General features: G+C 40.8%; 1 protein-coding gene across 1 annotated transcript in view; it reads right to left on the reverse strand.

Annotated features, from left to right (window-relative positions):
• Positions 1 to 14897, reverse strand: part of FECH (ferrochelatase) — a 43920-nt gene extending 29023 nt beyond the window's left edge. Inside the window, exons 1-2 of the mRNA XM_027868940.1 lie at positions 14825 to 14897; positions 10479 to 10602 (exon numbers count right to left, since the gene is read on the reverse strand). Of these exons, the coding sequence (XP_027724741.1) occupies positions 10479 to 10602; positions 14825 to 14855 (155 nt within the window). The 5' untranslated portion in view covers positions 14856 to 14897. The remainder of the gene's footprint in view (positions 1 to 10478; positions 10603 to 14824) is intronic.
• Positions 14898 to 22991: the final 8094 nt, after the last annotated feature.

The following is a 22991-nucleotide window of genomic DNA, read 5'->3' on the forward strand; positions in this document are numbered from 1 at the left end:
CTTATTAATAACATGTTCTTACTTTCTGTCCTGTTTACCTTTTTATGTCTCTCTTAAGTCTTGTATTTGAAGATCAAATTTTCTGTTGGGCTCTGGTCTTTTTATCAGGAAGGTATGGAAGCCCCCTATTTTGTTGAATATCCATCTCCTCCCCTGAAAGATCTCACTGGGTAGTTGATCCTTGGTTGTAATCCAAGCTCCTTTGCCTTACAGAATATCATATTCCATGCCCTATGGTCTTTTAATGTAGAAGCTGCAAGGTCCTGTGTAATCCTGACTGTGGTTCAATGATATTAAATTGTTTCTTTCTGGCTGCTTGCAGTATTTTCACCTTGACCTGGTAATTTTGAAATTTGGCTACTATATTCCTTGGTGTTTTCAATTTGGAATCTCTTTCAGGAGGTGATCGGCGGATTCTTTCTACGGCTATTTTACCCGCTGATTCTAGGACCTCAGGGCAGTTTTCCTTTATGATTTCCTGAAAGATACTGTCCAGGCTCTTTTTTTCATAGGGATTTTCAGGTAGGCCAATAATTTTTAAATTGTCTCTCCTGGATCTATTTTCCAGGTTAGTTGTTTTACCAATGAGATATTTTACATTTTCATCCATTTTTTTCATTCTTTTGTTTTATTTGACTGATTCTTGCTCTCTCATAGAGTCATCAGCTTCCATTTGGCAAATTCTAATTTTTACAAATTGTTTTCTTTAGATGTTTTCTATTAGATTTTGTACCTCCTTCCCCATTTGGCCAATTGTATTTTTTAGGGACTTGTTTTCTTCAGTGTATTTTTTTTTCCAGTTGGCCAACTGTATTTTTTTAAGGACTTGTTTTCTACAGTTAATTTTTGTCCTTCCCTTTCCGAGCTATTGACTATCTCTTGCATACCTCTCATTTCTTTTCCCATTTTTTCTTCTCTCTCATTTGACTTTTAAAATCTTTCTTGAGCTCTTCTAAGAAGGTTTTTTGAACTTCAGACCAGTTCATATTCTCTTTTGAAGTCCCAGATGTGGGTTTGTTGACAATGTTGTCCTCTTCAGAATTTCCTCCCATAATAAGAATCTATTGTACATTTCTTTTTGCTCATGGTGTTTGTTTATTTCCTGGCCTTTAAAGAGACTGGGCTCTCCTGCTAGGGAGCAGAGGGCACTGACCCAAGCTTCTTGTGTTGGGAGCCTAGGACCTGGTCGATGGCTTTGTGTGCTGGAGCCTCCAATGTTGGCAGTTGGAGGCTGTAGGGTTCTGGCAGCTTACCTGGTGTTGGGCTGGAAACTGCAATACTGGAACTCTACGGATAGGATTGGGTAGTGTGGCTCCTGGAGATTTCTTGCTCACCCAGGCTTTTCCCTCCTTTTGCTTTCTTCAGCTCTTTTCAGATGGATGTTGTAGGGTGTTTATCCACCTGGGGCCCCTTGGAGCGCTGCTTCCCTTAGTTTTTCTGAGGCACTGGGAGAGCAGGTTGCTGTAGAATGCCGAGGCACCTGGTGGTTTCCACCAGTTCCCCTGCCCTCGATGAGGCACTCGGGGTCCAGGTGTTGGTACTTGCCTGCTTCACCACCTGGGCTTCAGGATCTCCTCCTGGTATGCTGAGGTGGGCTTTCCACTAGCTTGCCAGAATGCCTCCTGTTCTGTACTACTCCCCTTCCCCAAGGGTAAGAGGGGCCTTTCCAGTTAATCCCTCAAGCTACCTGGGCTACTGGACTGCTGTACCCCATCTTTCTTCTGGATCAGCTGTTCCAGGGTTTTTCCTGGGGTGAAATTTTCGAGGCTTTCAGGGGTCAATAAAGAAGAGTAAGAGAGGCATACCTCTTACTCCACCATCTTGGCTCCCGGAAGCAGAAGCGTCTTCATGCCACTTTTTAAAGTATATAATTCTACATGCTATTTTCAAAACTGCCCTGCTTGTCTATGCTTCCTTCTGAACGTCCTTTTCTTCTCTTCTGTGCATTTTTAAAAATGGTTCAATGGCCCTCTTTTAGGGGGTGGCAGCAATGTTGCTGCCCCTGTCTTCCTAACCTAGCTCCCAATTAAAAAATTGAAATGGGGAAAAACAAATCCCCCCCCCAAAAAAAACTCCTTGTATATTAAGTATAGTTAAACAAAACGCATCTATACAGTGTCTCTGTACCTATTATAGTCCATCATCTCTAACACATTTCAACATCTCTCTTCTCAAGACATGCACTGGTCAGGTGCTTTATTTCACAATGTTGTTATCCTTGTACAAATTTTTCTCAAGGTTATACTAATTTCACTCTGAATCACTGCCTATTACCCAATATTCTCTACAATGATTTACCATTGCAAGCGTTGATTCCTCTTGTCTCTCCTATGATCATTCCCTTTTAGTCTCCTTTGCTGAATCATCAGCCCGCTCCATCCACTAATCCAGAGTTTGCTGGGATTCTTCTCTCTCTCCCTCTCTGCTGGTGATGTCATCAGCTCGCATTGTTTTAATGAGTACTTCTGTGCAGACAGTTCTCAAATCTATACATCCAGCCATAATCTCTATCCTGAGGTTGAGTTTTACATTACGAAATGTCTCCGAGGCATCTCTAGCTCCCATTGGCACCTCAAATTCAACATGTCCAAAATGGATATTGCTGTATTTTCCTCAACACTTTTCCTCCCTCCAAACCTCTTTAATTCTGTCAAGGACATCGCCATCCTTCTAGTTACCCAAGTTCTCAACCTTAAAATCATCTCTGATCCTTCCCTCTTCCTTACCCTCAATATACAATCAGTTGGCGAATACTGGTAATGCCACAACTGCAACTTCTCTTGGATCTCTGTTCCCTTCTCTCTACTTACCCAGCTTATATCCTAGTTCAAGATTTCATCACTTCTGAAATGGATTATTGCAATAACTTCCTAATTTTCATCTTCCTGCTTCTAGTCTTTCCCCTCCTCCAATCTATTCTCCACACAGTTGTCAAATTGTAATTTCTAACACATATCTGACCACATCACTCGCCTACTCAAAAGTCAGCAGCTTCCTCTTTCATCAATAAAAAAGTACTAGTTCCTCAGTCTAGCACCTAAAGCCCTTAATGATCTGATTCCCACTTATCTTTCTAGTCTGAGTTCATATTACTTTACTCTGTTATAGTCAAATTAGCCTACCTGTTGTTTTCCAAATTCAGTATTTCACTTTCCACCATCCATGGCTTTGCTTTTATTAAAAAAATTTTTGCAATTAACAAAAATCAGTTTTCTATCTATCTCACCTTCCCTCCATTGAAAAAGAAAAGAAAAGCAAAACGTTTGTAACAAATATTCACAGTTAAGCAGAACAAACTCCCATAGTGGTCACATAAAAAAAAAAATTATCTCATTCAGCATTCTGATTCCATCACTTCTGTCAGAAGGTAAGTAGCAAAGCTTCATCACTGGTCCCCTGCTATCATGGCTGGTCACTGCATTGATTAGAGTTCTTTCAAAGTTGTTTGTTTTTACAATGTTGCTATTTTATGAATTGTTCCTAGTTGTACTCACGTCACTCTGCATTATTTCACAAATGGTATCCCAAGTTTCACCGAAACTATCCTTTTCATCATTTCTTATAGCACTATGGAATTCTATTACATTCATAATTTCATAATTTGTTCAGCTATCTCTCAATTAATGGGCACCCCCCTTAGTTTCCAGTTCTTTGCTACCACAAAAAGAACTACTGTTTTTGTGTATATGAGTTCTTTTCCTCTTTCATTGATCTCTTTAAGGTAAAGGGCTAGTAATGGTATTGCTGGGTCAGAAAGTGTGCAGTTTAGTGATTTAGCAGTAGGAGTTCCTAATTGCTTTCCTAAATGACTGGACCAACTCACTGCTTTACCTGGTTCATTAGTGTGCTGGTTTTCTCATAGCTCTTCCAGCATGAACTTTGCCAATCTGAGGGGCAACTTCAGAGGCACTTTAATTTTTATTTCTCTAATTATTAATTATTTAGAGCATTTTTTCCTCAACAGGCAATTGACAGCCTGGATATCTTCCTTTGAAAAAATTACCTGGTCATCTTGTTTGATCATTTATCAATTGGGGAACAGCTCTTATTGTTATAAATTTGAATCAGTTTTTTATGTACCTTGAAAATGAAATCTTAATCTTCAGTAACTTTGCATAGATTTCCCTCAAGTCTGGAATCAACCAATCAACAAGCATTCATCAAGTGTCTATTATGTTCCAAGCGTTGCTCTAGCCAGGGCTGAGGAAAAGGCCCTCTAGGTCCTCAAGTTCAGCCCTTTGACTGAATCCAAACTTCACAGAACAAATCCCCTTAATAAAAGGATTTGTTCTGTAAAACTCAACTCAGTCAAAAGGCTGAATCCAGGGGCAGCTAGGTGGCACAGCAGATAGAGCACTGGCTCTGGAGTCTGAAGGACCTGAATTCAAATCTGACCTCAGATGCTTGATATTTACTAGCTGTGTGACCCTGGGCAAGTCACTTAACCCCAACTGCTTCACTTAAAAAAAAAAAAAAAAAAAGGCTGACCCAAAGACCCAGAAGGCCACAGGTTCCCCACCCCTGTTTCAGGCCATGGGACTACCAAAAAAAAAAAAATGAAAAAGTCCCTGCCCTCAGGGAACTTACCTTCTAACATGAGAAATACGTGCATATATAGAAAATAAATAGAAATAAAGACAACGTAATTCTGCATGGCAAAGATGCTAATTGCTAAGGGGATCAGGAAATGCTTTATGCTGAAAGTGGCACTTGAGCTGAGTTTTGACATAAACTTCCCGTTTTTCAGTCATGTTTGACTCTTGGTGACCCCATTTGGGGTTTTCTTGGCAAAGATACTGGAGTGATTTGCCACTTCCTTCTCCAGCTCATTTTACAAATGAGGAAACTGAGACAAACAGGGTTAAGTGACTTGCTCAGGGTTACTCAGCTAATGTTTGAGGCTGGATTTAAATTCCGGTCTTCCTGACTCCAGGCCAACTGTGCCACCTAGCCTAAGCTTTGACATAAACTAAAAAAGTCTAAAAATTGGAAGTGAAAAGGGGGTACATTCTAGGCATAGGTGACAGGCATTGCAAAGCACAGAGACAGAAGACAGAAGGTCATGTATAAGAGAAAACAAGAAGGCCAATTTGGCTTCAGACACTTTGTGAAGGATAGTAATGAATAATTACTCTGAAAAGGTAGGTTGAAGCTAGTTTGTAAATAGCTTTAAATGCCAGAGGAGTTTGTATTTGACCCTAGAGATAAAAGGAAGCCACAGGAGATTATTGAGGAGAGGAGTGACATAGTCATATTTATGTTTTAGAAATATCACTTTGGCCACTATGTGAAAGATAGATCACAGAGGTCAGAACATTGAGGCAGGGAGACCAAGTAGGAGACTCTTCTCATCGTCTAGGCAAGAGGTGATGAGGAAGAGGACTACGGTAATGGCTGGGAGAGTAGACCACAATGAGAGTCGAAGATGGATACAAGAGGTGTTGTGAGGAGGAGGAATCACTAAGACTTCACAACTCGCTGTATGCAGGAGAAAAGAGAGTTGAGAGTGTAGGTAAATGGAAGGCTGATGTCTCCTTGATACGAATACAGACGTTCAGAAAAGGTGTGTGTGTTTGGGTAGGGGAAGATAATGAGTCCTGATTGAGACATGCTGAGTTTGAGATGCCGGTGGAGCAGTCTGAAATTCCAACAGATATGGTAAGCCCAATAATGTGCTTCTTCCTTGCCTCCTCTAAAGCCCAGCTTGAGTGCCACCCCCTACCCAAGACCCTTCCTGATCCCCCAGCTGCTATTGCTGTCCACTTCTCAAAATCACTTTGTTTACCATCTGTGTATACACTGTTTCTCAGTAGATGAATGGAAGCTTTTGAGGGCAAGGAATGTTCAGTTTTTATCCTTGCATAGCCTATGTCTATCGAACTGCCCTGCACTTAATAAATTCTCAGCCTTGATTTTAAAAACATCTTCCTGCAGGGATCTTTTCTCAATCCCTCTTAATTCTAGTCCCCCTTTTAATTATTTCCCATTTATCCTATATATAGCTTGTTTGTACATATTGTTTGTTTGTGATCTCCCCCATTAGACTGTAAGCCCCCTGAGGGCAAGGGCTGTCTTTTACCTCTTGGTGTAGCCCCAGCACTTAGTACAGTGCCTGACATACAGTAGTGTTTAATAAATGTTTACTGCCACAATGAGAATCACACAATACCTAGCAGTGGCGACACCAAAAGACCTTTAATTTTCCAATGTCTTGGAACATTATGTATCGAAGAGCAAAAGAACCAGGGTTACAGCCAAAAATATCATACCCAGCAAAGCTAAGCAAAATTCTGAATGGAAAAAAATGAACATTTAATGAACTGTCAGACTTGCAGGACTTTGTTAAAAGAAACCTGAACTTAATAGAAGATTTGACATACAAGAGCTAAGAGAAATATAAGGTACATACCAAAGACTAATTACAAGGAACTCAACAAGGACAGGCTGTTTGCCTTTCATGTATATAAAACGTAAAATGCATATCTAAGATTGTTATTAATAACTGGGTAATTCATAAGAAACACTGGGGTAGACCTGACTATGATAAGACTTCAAAAAATAAAGCTGTTTAGGAACAGCTAAAAGGAGTAGTTATCTTACACAAAAGGAGTGCAAAAGGAAGAACACAGGGGAATTAGAAGGGGGAGGAGGCCTGTTAGTTCTGGAAACTGACTTTCATAGGGAATGGGTTCAAGAGGGAACAATATATATATATCTAGAAGAGTATAAAAGTCTTCTGAATTGAGAAAGAAATAAAACGCTAAGGGGATAGGGAGGGGGGAGAGGATAAGGGAGGGATCTCTAGAGCGGAGGATGAGGGAATAGGTTAAGGGGAATATAGAAGGGTGTTTAGATTAAAGGGAATGGGAGGATAAGGGAGGGATCTCTAGAGGGGAGGGTAAGGAAATAAGTTAAAGTGGGGTATAGAAGGGTGTTTAGATTTATGGGAATGAGAAGATAAGGGAGGGATGGGGGGAGTAGGGATAGGTTAAGTAATAGGAGGGCAAGGTAGTGGATAGAAGTGAAGTAGAAGAGTTGGGAGGGATGGGAAATAAGAGACGTACAAACACACAGCAAAGATCAGGAGTAGAATATGTGTTTATATATGGATGTATGTGTACATATGCATATGTATGTGTGTACATCTATATATAAACATATCTACGCTTAACTGTAACCTTGGGGGGGGTAGGGAAGGAAAGGGGGAAAAAAGAACAAAGTGAAAAGTACACAGCAGAGAACAAAAGAAAACCTACAAGGAGGCAAAGAAAAGACGGATAGTTTTCAACACAATGCATGGTATTTATTATATAGGCTTTCTTGAAATGGAAATTTATTGCTATATGTTTCGAATCCTCTCTTATGTTCTGCTGTGCACATGACATGCTTTTTTTCTTTTTTTCTTTTGTATTTAAGTTTCAATATTTAAGTTTATAATATGTTTCTTTTTCTTTTCTTTATTGTGTATTTGTTTTAATATTTAAGTCTAAAATGTTTTTAAAAATTGTAAAAATAAATAAATTTTTACTGACCAAAATTTTTGTCGAAATGAATTAAAGGTCTAGCCAGGAAAGTCAATGCCACAGCTTTCCATGCCCTTCTCCCCCAGACTAAAAATCTGATTATTCCTAATGCCACTCAGAAGAATATTAGTTGTGTCAGAATATCAGTTAAAAGGAGGTAAAATTGCTGGGCAAGAGGTATTTCACTTTAAAAGTGCCAAGATGTGGATTTACCATCACTACTCAGGTGCTAAATGGGGATCCATCTCCTAGATTTCAATGAGTTCCTTTTGACAATTCAAGAACTAAATCCACTTAGATATACTACAAGACAAACCTTTTACTGAGTTCTTCCTTTCTCTCTACTCAGTTAATGGTGTTACTGCCAAATACTTTTTATTTAAAAAAAAAAAGTCATTTACTGATGCTGAGTGAAGTGAGCACAACCAGGAGAACGTTTTAACAGCCACATTGTGCAATGACTGACTTTGATAGACTTAGCTCTTCTCAGCAATGCAAGGATCTAAGACATCTCCAAAAGTCTCATGATGGAAAATGCTATCCACATCCAGAGAAAGAACTATGGAGTTGGAATGCAGATGGAAGTATGCTATTTGCTCTTTTTTTTTTCTGCTGTTTTGTTTTGTTTCCTCTTTCTTGTGGTTCCTCCTATTGGTTCTAATTCTTCTTTACAACATGACTAATGTGAAAATATGTTTAATAGGAATGTATATGTAGAGCCTGTATCAGACTGCGTGCCATCTTCGGAAGGAGGTGGGGAGGGAAGGGGAGAAAATTTAAAACTCAAAAGCTTATGGAAGTGAATGTTTAAAACTAGAAACAATTAAATTAATTTTTTAAAAAAGTAATTTAGATCATCATTTTAAAAGAAAGCCCTTGTCAATGTTTTTTTAAAAGTACATAATAATGTCAAATTTACAGAGGAGGAAGTCTCCCTCTTGAGCGTGCAACAGTAGGTAAATGACCAGGCAAGAGTCTCTATTCTCCACTTTAATTTTAAAAACAAGAATTCCCAAAAAATAGGAAGCAGAGGCTCGAAGCTCCAGAGCTGGGAAGCATCTCAGAGGCCATCTAGCCCATCCCCCTGAGGCTCAGGGAAGTTCACTTGGGTAAAAGCAAGCAACAGAGGGGAGATTAGAACCCAGGTCTTTCAATTTCTGAGCCAGTTCTCTTTCTACTATTAGAGATGTGTCCATTGTATGGCCCATGGTAAGGGTTAACTAAAGAAATTTTCATATTCTCTCTTAAAGGAAGATGTTACTACTCTCATTTGCTGAACTAAGAAACTAAAATTGAGAGGTAAAGGCAGTGTTCCGTAGGCTCTCCAAACACTAAAGCCAGAAAATTTTTACCAAAGTCCAGAAAACTAGTAGTCTTCTGTTACCTGAAAATTCAGGATGCTCTCATGTGAAGTCCCCATGTGCCCTTAATCTCTCTCCTTCTTTCCTGTCCCAGTGTCTCCCTAGTTTCGCTCTCAAAGACTGTGACTAATAATAAATTATAATACACTTTTCCAGGGATGGATGCCAGTTCATAAATTAGGGGGTAGGAAATACCAGGCCAAATGACTTATCAAAAGCCACAGAGGGTATCAGCATTCAATCTGGATTTAGAACTCTACTTTTCATCTACACCACCTGAGCTCAGAGCAGGAGACTGACCATTAAGGTTTGAATGGGACATTACTCTGCTTTGCCAGCATTTTTGAAAACCCACATTCAATCTCGTACATGAAAGAGAAGTAAGGATTTGAAAATGTTTAAACACCACTGCACTTAATTCCAAATGATGTTGTGAATGATGAATGGTGCATTAGTAACTTCTCATACCACTTTCCTAGCTTTGTGAAGAGTAAAGCTTCCATCAAAGATCATAATCTTTTCCCCAAGAGAAAAAGATACGATGTCTGTAATTGGAGCCTAAATGGTCAGGTTCCCTTTCTTTAAACACTCATGCACATCAAAAAAAAAAAAAAATCACTGAAAACATATTACTCAAAAGTTTTCACCTTTGTGTCATTTTTCTCAATTTTAAAGTTTCCTTTGACTTAACCTACCTAAAACTTATATGAAACTTATATAAGCTAGTCTGTGGTCAAAAAGAAAAAAAAGCAAAATTTTGTTTCTATTGTCGATAATTTATACCAAGAAAAGGCAATACAAGAATTCTGTATGTTCATGACAAAATCAATCTGTGTTATGTCTTAACATTTATAATATCTTTCACGTTCACTGTCTCAATAAACTAATACAGTTTGGGGAAACGTTATAAATGTTTACTACCATAATAGTTAATAATAAAGTGTGGTGCAAGGCACTTTGCAATTAACGACAGTAACAAAAGACTTTTAAGACTGATTCATACCCTTTCTTCTTCACAAAAAAAAAATTGAGAAATAGCATTGTAAAGTATAAGATGTTAAAACCCTACAGCTTCTCCAACTCCACATTTATACACAGAATGAGGTCTTATAGTTTATGTCAAATGTGACAATATAATTTTCCAGAACCAATTTCAACCCCAAATTACTGATAACCATTTCCACTTCTGTGTGGCATTCACTAGAGGTCATTCTCCTGAAGCTGTGATGGCTAGAAAAGGGTCAATGGAGGGCAAACAAGAATGACATTCCCTTCTCCACCCGGCCGAGATGAAAAGGCTCTCTGTACTCCTTTTTCTTCCCAATGAGGGGAGGGTGCCTTGGGGGTAGGCGGTGGCAGTGAAAAGAGCTCAAGCTTGAACTTTTTTCTCCCCAATAAAAGTGCTATGCTTACATGTCTCACATAATATATTCCATGAATTCTCACATTTGGTGATGACAAGCCCAAGGGAAGAAAATATTCCTGATTAACTGAATCTGCATAGCCCCTTCCTTACTGGGCAGGTTATGCTCACTGATACTTATTCACATCAATCAAGAGAAGCCTTCTTTATCTCTAAACCTTCAATTCCTACCTCTTCTCTGGCTGAACTTGAGCTTTTGTTCTTTGCGTGTGTGTGGCTGCTGCCGCTGCACCAGACTGACACCTCCACAGTCCATGGATTGTCCCCTGACTGCTGCCCCTGCTGCTTTTCACCACTGCAATAAAATTAAAATTTTATTTTATTATTTAGTGTGAAATCTGGTTGGAAAGTAATTGCTTTGAAAAGGCGTACTAAGAGCATAGTTCCCGGATTTATATAAATGCGGAGATTTGGGGAATCTGAGTTCACTTTCTCACTGTCTTTTGCAGGAAACAAAAGGATTTAAAAAGGCATTCAGAACTAGAATATCATTTATTTCAGTTAGTTATCCCATTTCTGCCTGTCTGTCAGCCTATGAAAATAAAATAATAGATCTGGTCAACCAGATTGAACTACTGCTGAAGTGCCTTGTATACTTAATGTTTTTCTATCACTAAATCTCCAAAGAGTGTTACCCGCTTGGGATTTATAATGAAGTCAAAGTTTAAGTCCTACAGCAGGCTCATGGTATGTGTGACGTGCCATGAGGCTGACTCGTTCCCACGGCCTGTTTCTACCAGCCTTCAAGCTGATGGAATGAAAGTTGGCTCAATCCCTTCCATTCTAACCTTTCCCTGAGAATCAGTGTCGCTAACTGATCAGCACCCTCGAACACTTTGAGTGCATTAGAAGAAAAGCGGTTGGGGGCAGCTAGGTGGTACGTGGATAGAACACTGGCCCTGAAGTCAGAAGCACCTGAGTTCAAATCCGGCCTCAGACACTTGACACTTAACTAGCTGTGTGACCCTGGGCAAGTCACTTAACCCTACTGCCTAGTCGGGGAAAAAAAAAAAAAGGACTTGGGTTAAAATCTCTCTTTTTTTCCCCCTTTTTAGGCAACTGAGGTTAAGCAACTAAGCTAGTAAGTGTCAAGTGTCTGGTCTGACACTGGATTTGACTCAGGTCCTCCTGACTTCAGGTGCTCTATCCACTGCGCCACCTAGCTGCCCCCAACTTGGGTTAAAATCTCACCTCAAACATTTACTAGTGTGTGATGCTCAGTAAACTACCCAATGTCTCTGTGCCTCAGTTTCCTCATCTGTAAAACGAAGGGATTGGACTCAATAAGCCATAAGATCCCTTCCTCTATTAAACACCTACTACGCGGTAGGCACTGTGATTGGTTTTAGGGAATACAAAAAAGAGTCCTGATCTAAAAGAGCATGTCATGCAGGGGGCTAAAACATGCGCACAAATGAGTATAAAATACTCAAATGGATCTATGATATTATTTACTTGGAAGCTCCCTCCCTCCAATGATGCAGATCACACAGCGTCCATACCTGTCCATCCTGTGTAACTCTTATCCACACGCTCTCAGACATTCTGCATAACACATGCACTCAGTTTGCCCAAGGTCATCCTCACTTTCCCCTAATGTGACAAGGGCACCAGTGGAGTCCTCTGCTGTCCACCCTCTCCATGTGTCGCCAGGTGTGACCAGTCCATATTCTCTTCCTATTACAGAATTCCTCGCAAACATCTTTCCTCCTGTTCTGCTTTACTGTTTACATGCTCAGCCTGCTCAAATATTTCTCTACGTGCCTAATATTCTCTAGAATCGGGGCTTCTTAAACTTTTTCCATTCATAACCCCTTAAGCACTTCTTAAACTGTGGGTCTTCCAGGACAAGTGTGTTCCATGACTCATCACCATATAGTAACACCAGGAAAATGGCTGTATTAAAATGATGGGCCTTTCCCTTTATAGGAAGCAGGAAAAAATGCTTACAATTTCTCAAAAGCAATCCAATTGGGTTTTTCCCTCCTGTTCAACTCCAGATTCAACCAAGAGTCCATCTGTCCAATCTGTCTCTGATAAACGTATTGATGGCCAAAGGTGTCTAACCAAAGGCATTTTGAAATCCGGGCAACAGACATTTTTTGTGTACTTGGTCTTTCCCATGTGGGAAGATAATAGTGCTCTCAAAAGAAATAGAAAAGTGGGCGGGCCAAGTTTAGGGAAGAAAATGGCTGTTTTTGGATGTTTTATATTTGAGATCTCAATGGGAAATTCAGGAGGAGATATCTAGGAGGAAGCTGATGATATTCAAGAGAGAAAATTGGACACATAGATTTGGGAGTCGTCTACATAGAGGTGATACTTTAACCCATGGGAGCAGATGAGATCAGGGATCTCCAAGGAACAAAGTATAGTAAAGGAGAGAAAAGGCCTCAGGATAGAATAGCGGGGGGTCACCCACAACACAAGAGCAGCTGGTAAATAATACTGAAAATATCAAGAAGGGGCAATCAGAGAGGTTAAAGGATAGTGTCACAGAAATCAAGGGAACAGAGAACATGTAAGGGGAGAAGATGATCAACAAAATGCAGGGAGGTAAAGGAGGATAAGAACTGATAAAAGACCATCCATTCAATTCTGCAGTTTAGGGATGACTGGTAATTCAATTAGATACAACAAACATTTATTAATCACTTATTGTGTACAAGACACTGAGCTGTTATTAACTTCAGAACACAGATGAGGAAACTGAGGTTCAGAGAGATTCAAACTCATTTCTTGCTGTCTCCCCAACAGAATCGCTATTCATTGCATCATGCTGCCTCTCAACTGGGGTGTAACAGGCACTTAATGTTTCTAGGCTGAAAAAAGCAGTTATTCAGTGGTGGAAGGGCACTTGGTAACTCAAACAGGTGCCTCTAGGAATCTTCCCAGCTTCTGTAACCAACCAGTAACACTACAACCCATAAAATGTGGACGCTTCCAAGCCTGACACACTGCACACACGGCTGTCAGGAGAAATCTTGGCTACACCCAAGATAAGTGAGGATGGGTCTCTATAAAATGACTCTAAAATCCCTTTGTCCCAACCAGGGCTTCCAAACTTATCTTATGCAAGCATAACAAACACTGTTTCATAGAACTTACTTCCATTCTCCCAAAACAAGGACCTCTCCCCTCCTGCTCACCCTCCAACAGCACAGCACCCTAAGACAGAGAGCTGGAAGGAACCTCCAAAACCACCTAGTGCCAGGGATGGGGAAGTGGCCTCAAGGTCACATGTAGCCCTCTGGGCCCTCAAGTGTTCTGTGAAGTTTGGATTCAGTCAAAGGGCTGCACTTGAGGACCTAGAGGGCCATGTGTGGCCTCAAGGCCGCAGATTCCCCACCCCTGAGTCCGAGAGTAACCCTCTCATTGTACGGATGAGGAAAATGAGATCCAGGAAAGTTATGTGAATAGTTTACACAGGATTTAAGAGTCAGGGGTGGGATGTGAACCAATCTGTAGTCTGGAGTCAGTACCCTGATCACACTACTTGCATTTTTCTCTCCTCCTCCTCCTCCTTCTCCCAACAAGGTTGAAGGTCACAACTCTTTAAGCAGAGCCTCAATAAACTCCAGTTTATATATATTTATATATAATGATAGAATATAAATATTATAAAATTAATATAATACAATCCTCTGTTTGAACTTAAATTCTTTCACACCGGGACACTTCCAACCATTCTGGTTTCTGCTTGTTTTGTTTTCTTATACACTCTACCCCCCTCCCCACACTTTAAAATCCCTGTCTACGCGCTGTGCTCCTCCTACAACACTCCCGTCTCCCACCTCCCTGCCTTTGCCCCTGCTGTGCCCCCGGCACGGAATGCTCTTCCCCTTCACCGCCCTCTCTGGGATTTCGCGGTCCTCCTTAATGGCTCCGATCCAACTGCACTTCCAGGAGGAGGCTTGTCTTGACCCTCCCTTCACTTAGTGCCTGCCCGTCTCGGATGACTCTTCATCTACTCTGTATCTCACATCTCTGTACAAGTTGTTCTTCATCGTTAGTCTGTAAGCTCCAGGAGGGCAGGCACCCAGTTTTTGCCCTTCTCCGTCTCCGAAATGCAAAGCCCTGCAGTACGCGCTTAATCAATGCTTGTCGGCTGGGGAAGAGTTAACTCTAACACCTACTTTGGTTTCCCCCAAGTCGGCCCCACGATGACAGCGCTGCCTAGCAGGATAGCGGCACTCCCCTCATTGTACAGAAGGGGAAACCAAGGCCCTGAAAGAGTGAATACCCTGCCCAGGATGTCACAAGGATTAAGTGACAGCGGCAGAATTCGAACCCAGGACCTGGGACTCCACAGCCGGCCCTCGCTGCCCCGCGGGCTCTGCTGTCTGCAATCGCGGGTGGGAGCCCCTGAAGCTGGGCCATCCCCCTGTCCCCGGAACCCCCGCCCCCAAGCGGGGCCGTGGAGCCCAAGAGCAGCCCGCGGCCCCCTTCCTGCTATCGCGATCCTCGCGGCCCGCAGCGACAGCCAAGACCGCGCGACGAGCCCGAGGCGCACTTACAAGGACCCAGGAGGCGCGCGGCGGCAGCCATGTTGGCAGCTTTCAGGCTGCTCCGCAGAGGCCGCGGCGCCGCTCCCCGGCGGCTCCTGCGCACGCGCGCCTGCTCCTCCCCACGGCGCGAGGCCCGGGCTCTGGCTCGCTCGGCTCGGCTCCCCGCTGGGCTGCGAGCTCGGCCCCCAGCACCGCAGCGACGGCGCCTAGCGCTCTGCTCCGCTGCAGGACCTCGGAGGGAACTGCACCAGATCTGCCCAGGGTCCGGGGGCGGGGAGGTGCTGAAGGCAGCAGGGAGGGGCTGGCTCTAAGACCCACCCCTTCTCGCCTCTGCCCATTGGCGTATCAAGTTGTTGGCTTATATAAAGATGTAGACATACTTTACTATTCCATAAAACTTCCAGTTATAGATTGAGCTGGAAAGGACCTCAGAGGCTATAATAATAATAATAATAATAATAATAATAATAATAACATTTACATACCGCTTACTATGCGCTGCTTTACAATCATTATCTTATTTGATCCTCACAATAACCCTGTCATTATTATCTCCATTGTCTAGATGAGGAAACTGAGGCAAACAGAGGTTAAATGACTTGCCCAGGGTTATCCAGCTAAAAAATCTCACAACAACCCTGGGAGGTAGATGCTGTTATTATATATATTAAGAAATTGCCCAGGGCCACACAGCTAGTAAGTGTCTGAGGCCAGATTTAAACTCAGGTTCCTTCTGACTCTCCCACCTAGCTGCCCCACATATGTGTGTATGTATGTATATGCATATATATGCACGTATATGTGCAGATATATACACACATGAATATACACATAGTTTGTACATAATTGTTTTGTTTGAATGCTGTCTCCCTTGTTAGAGTGTAAAATCCTTGAGGGCAGTGGCTGTTTTTGCTTTTCTTTGTATCCCTAGTGCCCAGCACAGTACTTAATAATTGCTTGTTGTTATACTGTTTCCTAGCCTGGCATTCAATTTCCCAGCCCTGGGCCTTTCTTTCCCCAGGCCTGAAATGCCTTCTCTCTTTACCACCACCTCCTATAATCAATGTGACTGCCCTCCTCTCCAAAATCACCTTGTGTCCATTTTGCACAAATTGTGAACCTACCTATAAGTGTATGTTTTGAATTAAAAGCATTTATTAAATGTTTACAATGTGTCAAAAACTGTGCTAAGCACTCAGGATTAAAAATACAAAAGTGAGGTAGCCCCTGCTCTCAAAGAGCTCACTTTGGTGGGGCAGACAAAGTATGTAGGGGAGCAGTGGCTGGAGAAGGGGCCTTTGGTCTGTAAAGCAGCAAAGATGGTGCACAGAACACTGGGGCAGCCAACTGGCATATGCTTTCCAGAGGCCATGACAGTGTGATTTTGATTACAGATCTCAGAGCAGGTGGTGGAAGAGGAGAGTACACGGACATGATCTCAAGGAATAGCTGGGCAGGTGGTTTAGTTCCTTCCAGGCCTGGTCTCTGGAGGACTCGTTTGGAGGGCGGCATCACAGAGACAGGCTCCCGGGCAGAAAATATCTAGGTAAAGAGACAGCTTAGAATGTAAGCTTCTAAAGGGCAGGGGATGTTTCACTTTATATCCTTAGTGCCTGGCATGTAGTAGGTTCTTAATAAAAGCTTGTTGGTTGCCCAGTGTCCTTATCTATTCTGTATTAAAATATATGTATTTTTAATTATATTTTTAAATACATATAAATATATATAAAATAAATATATATGTATATATACATATATATGTATAATCTAAGGTTGTATGTAACCTCCTTGAGATCAGAAACAATTTTTATCATTATCTTTGTATACTCAGTAAGTAGTAAGAATAGTGCCCTGTGTATAGTAGTTACTTATAAATCGGCAACTTGAATTGTCTGAGCTCAGAGGAGGGAGGCTTATCACCAGGATGGCCACAACATCCCTTGAAATTTTTTTTAAAAAATTGTTTTTGGTTTTGTACCTGAGTAGTTGAGGTGCTGATCAAATTATTCAGTTTCCTAAAAATGATTATTTCCGTTGCAGTGGGAGCCCCAATTAAAAGGGCCAGTCTTCATCATTATCTAAAGGTAAAACCAAATGGGAATTTGATAGAATTGTTGCTCTGAGAAATGGAGAATGATGGTTTTTTTTTAAATTCCGTTTTCCTATATTTCATCACCAAGTCTATATTTGTTAGCTAAGATTCTACTCATTCTTTATTGCCCTTTCAAAGAGTTTTTCTAGTATGAAGGATGTGCTTTCCTGCCAAAAAAAAACCCTGAATCTTTTACCTATTTTTAAATTCAGCACCAGAAGAAGCAGTATGTCTAAGGTTGGAAAATTAGAAAGTAAGAGGAAATCAAGAGTATGAATTCCCTCTTCACTTAGCCACATCTGGAATACCCTGGATAAGTCAAGTAACCCTATCTCTGGCCACATTCCACTTTCTGCCAAATGAAGATAATGCTTATCTATTGTCTATCTACCACACAGACTCCAAAATGATTGGTGAGTAGGCAAAAATTGGGCAAAATTTCATAGAAACTCAATGAGTAGCTCGTGGTTTGCTTGCATTTTAGGGTTTTTTTAATCAGACTCATGATGGGATAAAGGTTTGTAAATATTTTATACTTTTAGGGGAAAGAAATCCAGTACATTTTTAGGGGAAACTCATAAAAAATTACTTGTATTGATCTTTTTTAAAAATAAATCACTTTCATATTCTTTTAATGAATATCAAAACCATTTCATTGTTAAATATATTCATTTAGCACCTATATTTGTAAATTGTATTGCCCTTTTTGTGGATTTTTGTTGATATGCTTTCATTTTTATTAATTTTAAATCCAGTTGTCCATCTTTTACTCAATAAGGATTTAAGTGCCTACTAGGTGCTGGGGATACAAGCACAAAAACAAACAAACAAAAAAAAATCCAAACACTTCCTGCCTTTGAAGTCATTCTACTGGAGGACAAAGAGTACAGAAATAAGCAATACAAATCTTACATAAAGAAAATGCAATGGGAAGAGAAAGTACTACCAAGCAGCTCAGAAAAGATGGCTTCCTGTAGAAGGTGGAGGTAAAGAAGAATATTCCATCCCTCCCAGTCTCCCTGTCTCCCAGGCATCCAAACGTCTGGAGATAGGGTGGGGCAGCAAATAGGCTGGTCTGGCTGGAATGTCAGGATAGGTTAGAACCAGGCTGTGGTTCCAAAAGGGATCTTGTAAACGTTTTACACTAGCAGTCTTGGGACACTAAAGCTTTTCAGGTAGCAGAGTGACATTGTAAGACCTAGGCTCAAGGAATATTAACTTAACAAGTGCGTAGAAGATAGAGTCATGTTTCCAGTGATCAAGATGTACAAAACTGATACATTCGTACTGAGACGTGACATGTGAAAATGAATTCACTACTCTTCACCTAGAAGGACTATCTCTATTATCATAGAAACTTGTTTGATGTTACTAGAAGGTAGTTTGGTTCGGAGCCAGAAGAGACCTCTCTGGGGGACAATCCGAACCATAAGCAAGTCACTTAACCCAAGTCTGGTTAAAAGGGGTAGGGGAATGGTAATGACAATACCTACAGTACCTCACAGCATTGTTGTAAAAATTACGTGAGATCATGGATGCTTTGCAACTCCCTGCATATTTTAATTAGCTCATCAGGCTACTTAAGTTGTTGTTCAGTTGTATCCAACTCTTCGTGACCCCATTTGGGGTTTTCTTGGCAAAGATACTGTAGTAATTTGCCATGTCTTTCTCTAGCTCATTTCACAGATGAGGAAACTGAGGCAGACGGAGGTAAGTGGCTTGCCCAGGGTCACACAGCTAGGAAGTATCTGAGGCCAGATTTGAACTCAGGTCTTCCTGACTCCAGGCCAGACACTCTATCCACTGCACTCCTTTACGCTTGACTTGGGCAAAATCTGAATGCAACCTATTATCACTGTTATTTTTCAAAATATACCTACATGCATATTTTTTCTGACATGTCTCATCTTATGGGTACAGACAAATACAGGAAGATCACACCACCATAAGGGCTAGTCAGTCAATAAGATAAACCTAATTATTACTGTGCCAGACACTGTGCTAAGTGCTGGATCAGCTTTGTAATATATAACTTTCCATTCCTAAAATTAAGATCAGTGTCTTTAGAAAACTAACCATGCTTTATACTCTATAAATGCTGGATAATGATGACATTAAGATTAGCAGAAAGAATGATGAAAAGCTAAAAAAAAATTTTCTGAAATGAATAGATTCATAGATTTGGACCTAGAATGGACCTTAGAGATGAGAGTGATCGCTTTCATTTTACAGATAAGTTAACTGAAGCCCAGGTAACTAGGGGGTGCCATAGTGTAAAGAGTGCCTGGCCTCTAGTCAGCAAGACTCATATTCCTGAGGTCAAACTTGGCCTCAGACACTTACTAGCTGTGTGACCCTGGGCAAGTCATCTAACTCTATTTACCTCAGTTTCCTCATCTGTAAAATGAGCTGGAGAAAGAAAGGGCAAACTACTCCAGTATCACTGCCAAGGAAATCCCAAATGAGGCAGACAGAACAATAGCAAACTGTAGCCCATAGAGTTTAAATGGCTTGTCCAATGTCAAACAGTCAGCAAGCAGACAGAATATGAACTCAGGTCCTCTGATTCCAGCACTACACCACACTGCTGCATTATCTCCCAAAGAGATAATTCCAGGGAAAATAAACTGGAAAGTACATTGAGTTACTGGGTAAATTAAAAAAAAAAAACCAACCCCTTATAGAGTAGATAATTGTTTTACTTCTATTTTCCACATTTACCAAGAAATACTTGTGCAGAAACATTCACTTTCTACACAGAAATGTATATGAATGAAAGAAGCCCTGGATGGCCCCAGATAAGCAGCCCAGCAGAGCAAGAGGATTTATCTGAGGCTGGGTGACTTAATTAGTGGATAAAGCACTCGCCTGTCACAGATAGGACCCAGTGTGTGAGTTTAGCTCGAAGACCTAAATAAAATGAATTTGTTGGTTTCAGCTCAGTGCTTTGGGAGAGGGGGAGAAACCTAAATCATTATTTGTCATGATTGGCATCTCTGAGCTGCTGCACAAACTAAATTTAGATTACTTGGCTGTATCTCCGTAATCAGAAAAAGGGGGCAAATTCAGTGCCAAAGAAATTGTAGCCAAGGAAAGCAGAAGCAATTTGCATGCCGTAATTATCATCTAATCCATAGCTCCAACATGCTAACTATCCTTTGTTTACCACAATGATACTGCAGAATCCAAGTCAAAAGAATGTGTACTTTTACCTTCCCCCAGGAGTGAGCAGAGGTTGCACAAACTCATACTCTTACCCAATTACCCAGTTTACACAACAGTTAGTCAGGATCAGAGGTGTAGTCTATAGTTATTTGCCTGTCACACTCAGTCATGTCATTGTGTATTTATCCTTTCCCCACCAACTTTCAGATGATCCACATTTTTAGTGAAGGTGTTTGTATCTGAAAATTCTTCCTAAATTGTCATAGAAATATTTCCCACCACACTTCAGCTCTTTTGACTTGTCCACAAATTTGGCGTATAGCTGTTCAATACCACTTATACTATACCTGGTAAGGTAAGACAAGTATTATTATCCCCATTTCACAGATGAGGAAAAGTGAGGCTTGGGTCTGTTAAGTGATTTGGCCTGGATCAATAAGAGATGGAAGCAGGATTTAACCATTAGTCTCTCCAAGGACTCCATGCTGCTGTATGATCATTTTGTCCAGGTTCTTTTCCAGTACACACATTACCGGTGGTGCTTACACATGCAAACTCCAGGTTAAATAACCCAATTCTCATAATCATCAAATCTTCAGAAGGTCAGGGGTCACTGCTTCAGTTCTTTTTCTCCTATCCTGGAGCTCTGTGGACCCTATTCAAACTCTTCATGTCTCAAGTCTAGGGATCCACCCCATATTCCTCTATCTCCCCAGCACCAGGCGGTGTCAAATCATCAGTTATCTATTTTTCAGGAAGCACCATCTAGCCAATGACTTAAAATGATAATAGAGGGGCTGATGAGACATGCTAAGTCATGGCAATGGAGAACTAACATTTTAAATTTGAAAGAGTATTGTGACAGACTTGAAAAGTATTAATAAAGCTTTTTATCATGGGTCCAAAGAAACTCAATAGTGCTAACAGCAAAAAGCTTAGCCATTGTAGCCCCACAGGAATATATGTCTGATGGGTAAAAATTTAAACTTCTAATATAGAACTGAAGTTCTAAAAATTGGTGAACTGCTCACTGAAGTCTGGTGACAGGTGGATGATTTTGACTATAGACACTTGATGCTTGTGACACACAAAAGTAGCCTACTTTTTTAGAATTCCCAATCAAGTCTCTTTAATCACATTAAAAAATTTGCACATAGTAAAGATAAGTTTAGGCTGCTAAGGTGGTGCAGTGGATAGAGTATCTGGCCTGGTTCAAATCTGGCCTCCCAAACACTTTGTAGCTGGGTGACACTGGGCGAGTCACTTCACCCTGCTGGCCTCAGTTTCCTCATCTATAAAATGAGCTGGAGAAGGAAATGGCAAACCACTCCAGTATTTTTGCCCAGAAAACCTTAAATGGGGTCATTAAGAGTTGGACATGACTGAAACGACTGAACAACAAAGCTAAGAACTTAGCTTAATATAACACATTACCCATTTCATCCATTCTCAACTACAAATTAATGTTTGTGCAGCTGCACTGTTCTATCACTGCTTAATTTCATTATATCCTTTTCTCCTCCTGAATTGTCCAAGGGGGGAATTAGTAATAATATTAGCATTTATATAGTGCTTTAAAGTTTGCAAATCACTTTACAAATATCTCATTTTTCCTCACAACTCTAAGAGATAAGTACTATTACCCTCATTTTGCAGATGAGGAAACTGAGGCAAACATGAGTTGTGACTTTCCATGGGTCACACAGCTAGAAAATGTCTGAGGCAGGATTTGAACTCAGGTCTTCCTGAATTCAGGTCCTCCTGAATTCAGGTCCAGTATTCTTCCTCTCTGCCACCGAGCTGGTGCTAAGAAAACCAAGTTTAATAAAATTTTATTTCTGTTTATGCCTGAACACTAAAAAAGTCTGACTTGTCCCATATCAATCAATATGCAATCACTAAGTGGAGGACTCATAATTCCTTTTTACTTCTTTCAGAAGAAACTAGGGGTCACACATAACCAAATTGGCAATTTCCCAGCTGATTTTATTCCAGGGCTACATTCATGGCAAAGCACTATGAAATGATGAAGTCTAAACCTCAACTGACCATGCAACTATCCAGGGGACTTTTGGGTACTAAAGGGGAGAGAATAAGCAGAGGGAGGGAAAATAGGATAGAAAAATGCATTGGGGAGAATTGAGGGGAACAAGAAAAGGCAAGACAATGAGGAAAGAAGGGAGACAGGAGAGAGCCTTTTGGTAACTAAGTCAGTAAGGGCGCTATTAAGAGTGTGAAGCACTGCTACTGAGCAGTGACCTTTATGGTTAATTCCCTGGCTTGGCTGCCAGGTACCTACTGTTCTCTGCCCTCTGCCCAGTCGTTACTTCTTGAAAGAGCAACCAAGACCCCACTGCTGCTGTGCCAAGACCCCACTGCTGCTGTGCCAAGATCTCACTGCCACTGAGCTGGTGTTATCTCCTGTGCTCACGCCCCAGTGAAGCTCCCCCAAGCTGGGCTCTTTGACTGACTGCACCCACTGTTCTGTTTTTCAGGTCCTGTTTTAGTTTCATTCAACAAATGCAATTCAATAAGCATTTATTATGTACTTGTCAGTATTATACTAGATATAATATATATATATATATATATATATTATATATAGTAAATACTAGATTCATGGAACCCAAAACATTCATAAAATATACACTTAATCTACTACAGCTTCACTTCTTCAGGCTAAACATCGCTTAAACAAATTCCCTCATTAAGTAGTAACTGTTAGAAGCTACTTATACCCTTAAAAGTATCTCAATTCTTACACTACAAAAATATTTCACTGGTAATTTTATTTTGAACTGCAAAAATAAATAAAACTTAACTAGTGTCTAAAACACACCAACAAATATGATCTAACTCAATTCAAACATAAAAAGAAGCAATTAGGAACACATAGTTTTAAGTGGTATCCTTTTCTAG

This window comes from Vombatus ursinus, unplaced genomic scaffold (genome assembly GCF_900497805.2).
Source record: "Vombatus ursinus unplaced genomic scaffold, bare-nosed wombat genome assembly UNPS02014791.1, whole genome shotgun sequence".
NCBI lineage: Eukaryota > Metazoa > Chordata > Mammalia > Diprotodontia > Vombatidae > Vombatus > Vombatus ursinus.